The sequence below is a fragment of the Opisthorchis viverrini genome, assembly GCF_000715545.1.
Source record: "Opisthorchis viverrini unplaced genomic scaffold opera_v5_245, whole genome shotgun sequence".
Classification (NCBI taxonomy): Eukaryota; Metazoa; Platyhelminthes; class Trematoda; order Opisthorchiida; family Opisthorchiidae; genus Opisthorchis; species Opisthorchis viverrini.
Window position 1 is genome coordinate 389258 of NW_008751904.1, and position 10632 is coordinate 399889.

Below are 10632 nucleotides of genomic sequence, written 5' to 3' on the forward strand. Positions count from 1 at the left end.
TGCAGTGTTTCATTGGATATTTACCGTTTAGTGTTTCGGTTAGAACTTCTCTGATTCTCCTGGAGAAATTTAACATGGTATAACTGATCATCATCATCACCATCATCATCATCATCATCATCATCATCATCATCAACAACAACAACAAGAACCCATCATCATCATCATCATTATCAGCTGTAATAACCGCGTACTGGTCGTACACTGGTTGTAGCTGCCACAGTTTCGTTCACCGATGATTGGGGGGTTAGGTAGCTGCGCACACACTACCAACTAGCATAGATTCCAACCCTTATAGTCCTTTCGAATTTGTGGCGCGCCCCCCAAAACGTGTTTCATCGTATACTCACAGATGAACTCGATTTTTTTTTACCGTTTGTAACCTACATAGGTTGACTGTAATTAGCTGCAAACTTCAAACCCATTGGTATTGATTAAAAGCGCATGCCACTAGGTCACCTGACTTGCACACGCGTGACAAGTGGAGAGAGGACTAATCGACAGAGGTCGGGCGCTCAGTCTGTTCCAAGCATTCATTATTCGTATTCAAATGGGGAAAATGTGGCTGCAATCACTCGTCAAACAATTTTCATTTGTCGCCAGCGCTCTATCCGCTGTTCAGGCTGCACGATATTCGAGTACCACAGAGGCTAGAAGAAAACAACGTATCGAGATGAAGTCACGACTACCAGCAGATATGCACCTTCCACTTACTGACGTAGATCAGCAAGCTGTAATTCTACTGATCCTTTACCTGATTTCCGTATTGCTTCTGATAGGTTCGTGTATCTTGATCATTGCTTTCGACAAATTTGCATTGCGCGCAGTACGTCGATCGATTTGTTTTTTCTGTTGTTGTCTGTACGGTTTTGGGCGACTTTGGCAGAAACGTCTTGACGGTCGACTGTACACAACGGATGATGAAGATGACAGTGGAGATGAATTGTGTTGTTTCAAAGTGACCGAATCGGTTAGACAAAAAAGTCTCGTAACAATGAGTACCTATCACAAAAAGAAACGCGCTGAGCATGCGTTCTCCATGTTATCATCCGGAACAATTAGCATTGCCGATGATCAGTCCGTAGGTTCATCTGTTCAGTCTCGTTTGACCTCAGGACAAACTTTGTCGCTTCCAATCGGGAAGAATTATAGGCTGAAAGATAACGTGGTGAAGGTCCGGCTGGAGTTCCTGGCGGACTTGGCCGCCTACATGAATGCACGCACGACAGCGCAGCTCACAAGTGATATGAGTTCAACCTCGGACACAGAAAGCCTTGCCTCACAAACAAGTCAAACAACGCAAAAAATGTTGGAAGAGCCTAGACGACGGGAACAAAGCCTGTAGGACAACACAAAGAATGCTTGAAGAACTATTTCATCGGGTCATAATATTGGCTGCGGTCCTGTTCGGCTCACAATCAACAAAACTTCGTATCGATTTAGACAAAAGATTTTCTCTTCCCCCTATCTTCCTCCGTGTTAGGATACTCAGATGTTATAACCTGACCTTGTTTTTGTTGAGAGTTTCCCCTCTTCTGATGCAATAAACACAATTCATCAATTGGCTTTTACTTATTGCCACAGAACTCACAACCTTTGAACCACACAGAATCACCTGTTCTTAAAATTTCACCCTGCGCCGGAATCGTCTGTTTAGTTCATACGCGAAATACTCGACTCAAATTCGGCTCAAGGATGTCCCAAGACAATGACCTGAAATGAGGAAGTGAGCAAGTAACAAATGACAAATTGCTGTTCTTTACCGCGAGACACAACTAACACACTCGTGTTTGATTTAGCGAGAAAAACGTGAGGAGAACTTTTTACTAGCGGACAAATTTACGAGAGGCGTACCTCACTTCGGATTTATTTAAACACCAGATTAGTTTAATTTACTGCGCTTCTCTTCTACAGAAAGTATGATACCGGTGGCTCGGTCGTTCAGATTTAGAAGCAGGAAGCTTGTCACCGAAGACTCTGGCCGAAGGATTCAAGTCATTCCTTCCCGTGGTCCGCCACCACAGACAGCGGGAGCGGTTACTGTGTTGTTTTCTCGATATTCCGGCCCTTCAGTGCGGTGCTGTGGACACTGTACTGTGCAGATCCAACCATTACACACTTTGAAACCATGCAGGTGCCATCCACGGTGTCCCATTATGAAGAGAGCTCGAGATTACAGGTTGGCTAGGGCAACAAGCTACCCCAATTGACGATTTGACTGGAGAGAAGAGCCACTATGTACTTTTGAATTCTCACATCCTTCTACCTAGTAATGAGAACATGACACGCGGTCACCTACCCCTTCTCTGGATAAAAGCATCCGTGTCTGATTGACCAATCACAATTGCTAGGTGGTTCATTCTACGAGCTGAGGAGGCACTTCAGACCAGCAGAATTGAACAGGGTTACCGCCTAGTTGCACCAATCAGTAAGGCGACCTTCCTGCTCAAAACTGATGATAAGGGCACTCTCTAACTCCATATTCTGTCCAAAAATTGAAACCCCCACAGCTTTTGGTGTTTTCTGAGTACACTGGTAATAAACCGTCATATCAAGTCATATCAATGAGCCAGGAAAGGTCAAGCAATGACTTGGCAGTGAAATATAAAAGCCATTACATGCAAACTCAGCTGCTCTGGTCATTGCCGTCTTTCTGGATGGGGACCCCGAGACAGGCCATATCAATTGTTAGAGACATTGTCAGACATGGCCCAGTCGCGCCCTCAATGGCGCTCATGCATCCATGCTATTGCCTTTAATGCGTTGCTCCCTTCCCAACCCCCCAATTAACAGTCCACCTACAGTGCTGTATTCACGCACTAATTTATCAACTCCCTCCTCTAATGCGCAGCTACCTACCCCACCTCCCCGAATCATCGGTGAATGAAACTTTGACAGCTAAAAAACTGTATGGCAAGTTTGTCGTTCTTACACCTGATCATGTTGATGATGATGATTTCTATGTGACAATCACTCATGCGCTAACCTCCACTCTGTCTTGCGATGTTACTCCTATTGGTCTCCTGTCCCAGTTCTTACCCGACTGAGACTCTGCTGAGGGCATCAACACATAAGGCTTACAAAGCTGAAAACACCCGTGACCCAAAGTCCTCACCTGGTGGCGGCCCGAAACATTGGTGAAAACGTGCAAACAAATGACATCAGCACACAGTAGAGAAAATGGGAATTGATTATCTCAGATGTTGAGGCGAAACAGTAAAAAAATGTCATGGTCTAGAGGATTCGACACCCTTGGGTAGTTTTATACTTTTTCTGTCCAAGTTTTGCCTTTTGCTGATTAAAGTTCAGCCCATCAAAGCAAACATCTGGTTTGTTTCCTTACAAGGTGTTTTACCTGATGATAAAATTTTGTTCATCTCCGTCCTCTCGCCATGGATTTGCGGTAGCAACATGGCTGTTCCTATAGTTTTTTAACGGGCAGTATATTCCTTACCGCATTCAGAAGCGTGTCTCTGAATGTAAGTACTTCAGAAAAAGTAATTTTCAGCTATGTTTGAATTTGAGTTTGAGTTTTCTCGGAACCCATGCCCTTCGCCCTGCTACCTATGGGTTCTGAGTGCTAGCGAATTCTAATAATAATGTTGCCTACTGCTATTTATTAGTAGCCACAATTAAACAACTGGTTTACACGGTCAGCTGCGTTCGGTGGACACAATGCTATCACCCTGATTCATATGCCACAGAAAGCCAAGCATGCTTCAGAGTGGTCTCATCATCATTACCACCATGAACAGCACGACACTAGTGTTAAAACGCTGATGCTTCGCTGCCGAGCAACCATGATTTAAATGAAGGCGTTATTGTGGGAAAAACAATGAAAGTGGATGGCTAAGGGACTTGATGCTAGCCTACCGCAATCTTTCCGAGGAGCGTACACCTCTGGACAATTATTCAGGCACCCCGGGTAGGTGCTGACAGTATGAACGCCCGGACTTATGATAGCCGCCATATCGTCCATTGTCTGAAACCATACACAGTGCGAATCATGCAGACTCCATCCAGGTTTGAAAACAGAACAGTATCACTGACCTCGAGCATTAGGTGTGCGATCTACTAGGTGTGAGGCAAGCTCTTGTAAAGTTCTGTTCCCCAGCATGTGGCGTGCGCGATGTCTGGGGACAAAGGCGATACTTCTTACCTCATCATATGCATTTGCAAAGTACTTAAAGGAAAACGGACGTTTTCAAGCTTGCTGCCTAGTGTTTGTCTCATGCTAATCGAGTAAGGAAACTGTTCCTATTATCAGCGGATCAAATGTGTGTTGGTTCTGCTTGCCGATCGAAGGCCATCGAACGATTCGCCTTGTAATACAGAATGTTGCGGAACTCTTGTTGATTAGTCCGACTGACATAGTCTCTTACAAGATGGGATGTTCATCATCAAAAATTGCGAACTATACTACTAGAAACTCGGAAAGTAGAGCAACTGGATAGAGCAGAAAATCGTGGCATAGCAGGGCCCAGTAGGCGACACATCCGGGCAGACAGCATAGCTTCATAGTTCCATAAATGTTCCGGGAACGCATCAAGAAGTCTCTCCATCAGTGGCGTCTTTTTAAGATAACACAGATTGCTTAACACATTGCTTCTTGTGAATCGAGGAACAAACATCGGGTAACAAAGGTTAGGAGTGTGAGATACCTGAGGAGTTGCTGTGAGCCTGTTAGATTTAGTGACTTTGGTAAAACGAATTTCTACGGTTTGATAGAGCTTCGAAGATCGTTTTTTACTCGCTCAAATTTCATTCTTTCCCCACCAATTGGAGCAATACTTTTATTTTCTCGGAACCTGTACGAATCCCACTGTCTAGGAGTAAGGCTTACCCACCTTCGTTCTATCTGATTAGGAAACATTCGAGAAAGTTCGCAGGACTTGAGGGATTATGGAGGACATCAAAACAACGATGCTTGTTTGAGTTAAGTACCCAAGTAACAGTAAGTTATAAGTAAGGTGTGGGAGAAGTTGTAGGCAATAAGTCGTTCGGAGTGAGAAATGAATTGCTTTTTGGGAGAGGGAAATAGCCAACACTTGAAAACTTTGAACCTGAGTGATCTCTAACGCCCAGAGGCGGGAACCGGAGCACTTCTTCGAGAATAATTTCTTTGGTTGTGATGACAAGGTCAATGAAGGATGGGTCACATAAACTGTGAGGAGTAGATTCCCCTAAATTTGTATCTTGCGATAAGACCTAGCAGAGATTTGATAGCAATGCCTTGCTATGCTACTGATTTTGAGTTGAGCGACGACTAGGTATGCGTGTACTTGCGTGCGAGGCGGTCATGAAATATTCGGAAAGTGAAGCTGTAGCAGCGATTGGGATGTCAAGCCACCGGATTTTCAATCATGACGTACGATCTACGGCTTAGTAACGATTAGTTTTGCATTTATTGTCCTGTTTTGGGAGTAAGTGTCCCTGAATCCAATCAACAATGACTTACCCGCCAATGTTGTGACACAGACTCTTGTAGATTTACCGCAAAATCCATATAAATTCATGATCAGATGTTGCAAAGTGATAAGGGTTGTCAAATGGGCGTGAATTATGTTACTTGTTGTTTGAGTGACCCGTGGGACTAAACGGACAGTCGTTGCTCTCTCAAACCATCCCCTCTGCGAACACACTGCAATGTGGTTGTGTACGCACCCCACTAGTATCAAACCATAGCATAGTAAGTCTGTTGAAGGGAAAGGGAATACCTTATTGAGCTGGCGATCAATGGTTTGTAGGCTTTGGTTAGAGAGGACGGGGTGGGCGATTGGCTCAATTAGGTGATGTATGAAGCGGCCAAAATTCCCCTTTTGATACCCGGAGAAAAGTGTTTGATTGTTCTTTTTTGTGAGCGGCTTTTAGAACTGAGATGTACCGGTTTCTATCCCGAGGGTCAGAGACACGCCATACGTTTTCTTCTCCAGAGAGACCGACGTTATTTGGTGGAGAGGCGCATTTGGAGTTCCGCTCAACTAGGATCTCGCTGATGATATCAAAGCATGGACAACCACAATTTCTGTGGAAAACTCTACCCTGCATTATCTCTGGTTGTTTCGGTTTTATCCTTTCAACTTAGCAGGGTAAGTCAGTTCAGGGGATTAGACTGTTCTAAACTCAGTCACCTGTTAGGAGGTTCTTATTGACATGCAACGACTTCGACCCACTGAACCGTTTTTCTTCCTTGTAACGATTACCTGGCAAAGGTAGAGTGAAGTCAGCGATGGCTGTTCGTATGACTGTTATTTCAGTGTTTTCTATCACCCAATGAGTTTTTTGGCGCTCAGATTTTAAAGAGCTAGTAGTGATATATGGCTCATTCCCTGATGTAAGCTAGCTGGATAGAAGTGGTGATTTCTGAGGCTGGCGATCTTTTGTTTTGCTTGTTTGCTCATCCATTGGGGTTCGAACATCATCCCCGTCGCCAACTTGTTGTGAACCACAGTTCCTTAATGCCATTACCGTGAACCCCAGTCTGGATAGCCGCTTGATCGCCTAGTGCGCTTGGCCCAACAAGAAAACGTGCGAGACAGTTGCTCTATCGATCAATGGCGCCTACAAGCGGTCAAAAGTGATACTAAGAATACACCTCATCTGTCAAGGGCGAGTGAAGAACAACCAATGAAATCTGTTTCAACGAAAAACGGTTATTCCATTGGCAGTTATGTAGTCCCGTTACGTTCGAAGCTGGTCCTCCTAATATTTTGTTTCAAAAATCGGTTAGATATTTCTTCGGAGGAAAACCGATTGGATGGAGGACTGTATACGTTGAACTAAAATATTATAATCTACCTGTATATTGATTTGGTTTTGACGGGAGATCAATCTGAAACCCAGCTGAATCAGGTAGAACATGAGGGTGACATAAACTCGGGGACTGCGCCTATCCGATAAGCCGGGTCGAGGAAGCGAAACCGGACGTGGACTGTCGAAGAATTGTGAACAACCTCATGAATAGTGTTTTAGGTCTGGAAACTCAAACAAAGTGAACCATGAGGTGGCTTGGTGTATCACATCCAGTTGAACAAAAACATCGTGAAAAAAAGTTTCACCTGATTTTCCGACGAGTCTCTGGTCTATTGTTCGAGTCTAGTGCAATCTGAGTTTAAGTAGAACATGAGTACGGCGACCGTTGTGCCCACCTGGTAAGCCCCAAGAATGGCAAAACCGGTCGTAGAGTCTCCAGCAAATTTGTGAGTAGTATATTCCGTCTATGCGCCGAACCACTGTAGAGAGCTCCGCGAATATGCATGATAGTGCTGCCATTTAAAAACTATCCCAAGGCGAGTAGCATTCGGCCCCACAGGTTAAGCACCAGTGTGTCTGCTGTTTCTCATCTACTTAAGTCGTAGCTAATAGATCCCTTGTTTTCCCTTTTTTGGTAAAGCCAGGGTGAGTTCATGAGTTTCGTGTGTTACACCGTGTTCTGTTTTCTATTGCGGCTTGCTTCGGTCGGGTTTGTACTCCAGGCTTTTGTAGAATGTACTCATGAGTGTGTTATGGATCCCCGGGGATTGAGGAGAAGAAAGTTCAATACCAGAGACTCGCAGCCCATACGCGTGGATCTTGAGTCAAGCTATTTCTGAATGAGCATAGGGGACTGCTTGGCTGGCAGTTTGAAATTTTTCTTCTGTTTAACTACTGAATGGTCAGTGAGTACTATATAGAACCACTGGGAAAAATTACACGTGCGAAGTGCACAGCCTTTAGTCAACGACTTACGTTGAGTTCAGCCGAAAATAGTTCCGACGGTCCAAAGGAGCACCAATGACATATGCGATCCATTAAATTTCCGCGTAATTCGCCATGTATAAAGCAGAAAGCATCTCATCGGCATGAATGGATTCCGACAAATGGATTCACTGAGCGGATGAAACTTTCAGCACAAACAGGGACAGTGAACTGCAGTAGACAGAAGATCGGCTCACAATGCATTCAGCGATATCCAATTTACGTTAGAGGCATAGAAATAGGACAACCTGGCACTTGTAGGCTTCACAAGCACAAGACTACCGAGTGGACATTTACAGGTGGAAGCGTGATGCAGCTGGATCAAATCTTGAACCATCTATCAGGAAGGTCAGATTCCTGAAAGCAACCACAGTATTTTCAGAATCTACTGAGACCCTCGAATACACTAAAGCCGGCAAGACAGCTCTGAATCAAATCCAGACAGTTAGAGACAGCGATGGATCAAGGTCACTCAGTGACCTCAATAAAAAAGCTTAAGGCCGTTATACTTTCGCGCTCGCTTGTTTGCAATAAAACTTTTGTGTTCCTTATCGGTGAGTCTTTTTCCGGCACTAAGCACTGAGGAAAACAGTAAAGTACACAAACTTTCCAGTATACTGTGAAAAAGATGCTTAATATCAGGGAACCTAGAGACAAGGGGGATAACGAATGCTACATAAAAAATTGTAATTCAATGGAGGCGAGAAACTCGATGATGGTCCAGCCAAGAGGAGACGATCCAACAATCAGCTCACACGTAAAAAAAACAAGGTTGATTGTGAATGGCTTTTGTGCGTGCCGAGTGAGGAGAACATTGGTCTAAATGGGGTGAGGTATGGTCGTAAGGCTCAAGCGAGAACGTAAACAGAAAGCGAGTCTACGGAAAAGAGGTACTTTAGAAAAAAGTGGGAACAACATGCGAATGGCAGTCTGGAAAAATTCATGAGTATTGTGGATAAACTGGTCAACTGACCCGAACAAGACTCCTTTGGAAGGTTGTGAGGAGGGGAACCAGTGACTGGTCAGTGAGAACAAACGGTTCCAACTTCAAAACCTTCAGAAATCTTAAATGGATCAATAAACAAGGACAATTAAAGAAGTACTGCAACTAGTCAGTTACCGAAAGAACCATTCGGCGTAGAAATTTTGGTCAATCAATTAATTAATCAATCAAACACTGAAATCAAAGCACATAAAGCCACATAACTAATCTCCCAGCGAGCAAGTCACGTTGGAAATACATCTTTCTCCTAGCCAGACTGTCTGAACTCAGGCACAGCCAGAAGCTTTCGGACCATGTTTGGTCCAGAAAGTGGTTTCAGGCTACCTGCAAAGCTGTCTGAGCAGACTGACAAGTTGCATTACTGATAATCCGTCTGCATATACCCAGACGCATGCAACTTATCACGTCTGAGCAGGCCCTTATGTCTACAATTGTGCAAAGCTTTTCCAGTGATCAATTATTACTAGTCGGGGTCGGTGAGATGACTCATCACGAGTGGTCAAACGCTTCGCTTCTATGTAAGCATGAATTTCGTGAAGGAAGCTTTCGCCACCTACAAGGATTTCTTTCGAATCACCGCGTCCACAGAATTGACGTTGGTTTAAGTGAAACCTCCTAGTGGTAGGCTCTGAACATCTGGTTATGGCATCATCATCATCATCATCATCATCATCATCATCATCATCATCATCAACATCATCATCGTCGTCGTCATCATCATCATTATCATCGACAGCATGACATTCGTGTTCAACACTAATGCTTCACTGCTGTATAACCAGGCATCAGTGTAGAACATCAGAGTTGCGCTATCGGTGATGATGATGATGATGATGATGATGATGATGATGATGATGATGATGATGATGATGATGATGATGATGATGATGATTATAACCTACTTACCCAGGCGCTTTTTTGCCTAGTCTGCCTGAACCTCCCTGGGTCATTTCGTCGTGTTTTCCGTGGAGTTTCAAACCCGATTCCTCCTTTTGATATTCAGAATCCTCAAGCAAACGCGCGACTCAAACTTCCGTATCGGGAACCTCAGCGGGTATCCACATTGTTCCCCTCAACTTTCTGACAACTGTTGCACCATTACCAGCTGTAAAAACCGCATGCTTGTCGTACAGTGTTCACAACTGCCATATTTTCGTCCACCGATGACTTGGGGTAGACAGAGGTGTACAAAGCATCGCTATGCGTATGAACAGTGAAATAGTGAGATAACAATGACCCGAATGAATTGTAATATCAACAGGCTTTGTGTGGTAAAGGTAGTAACATTCGCCTCCATATGTCGAAGTTCCTGGCTAGCTTTTTTTCGACTCAAGTACCTATGGTGTTTCAGTATATAAATTCTATTCTTGTTAACTATTGTGCAAAATGCTTTCACCTTACAGATTATAAATGCTTCATTGAAGTGTGTGTTCTTAGTAGATCATTCGTTTTCGTTATAGTACAATAAATCTGTGATCGATTTTTTCAGGATCGGCTTCACTTACAGGACACATTCTCCTCATACTACCATCAATCAACCATAATTGGCTGAGGGGAAGAACAACTTCAAAAGAAGAATGAAACTCAGCGAAAAACATTTATTTTTAAGCGAATTTGTCTTTCCGGAGACTCACCTGGAATCAAGCTGAAGCTCTCCTTTATAATGTTTTCAAGCAACTGAGTGTGCTGCACCAGGCCGCCTCGTGTGTCAGCAACCTTATGAGTAGTGTATTACGCGTATTCATGTATCGCGATTCCTCGAAGGTCGTACCAACTGAATGATGAGGCGGTCTGACGCGTCACATTCAGTTACTAAGGGACATTATGAACAAGGGATTCAGGTGGGTTCCACCTGAGTGCATCTCACTAAGTTCGTGTAATTTGGGTTCAAT

General features: G+C 44.0%; 1 protein-coding gene across 1 annotated transcript; it reads left to right on the forward strand.

The window, feature by feature from the left end:
• Nucleotides 1-550: 550 nt before the first annotated feature.
• T265_08969 (hypothetical protein) lies at nt 551-1345 on the forward strand (the record flags this gene model as incomplete). The annotated part of the gene is made up of 1 exon (XM_009174916.1): nt 551-1345. The coding sequence occupies one exon, from the start codon at nt 551-553 to the stop codon at nt 1343-1345; it is 795 nt and encodes a 264-aa protein (XP_009173180.1).
• Nucleotides 1346-10632: the final 9287 nt, after the last annotated feature.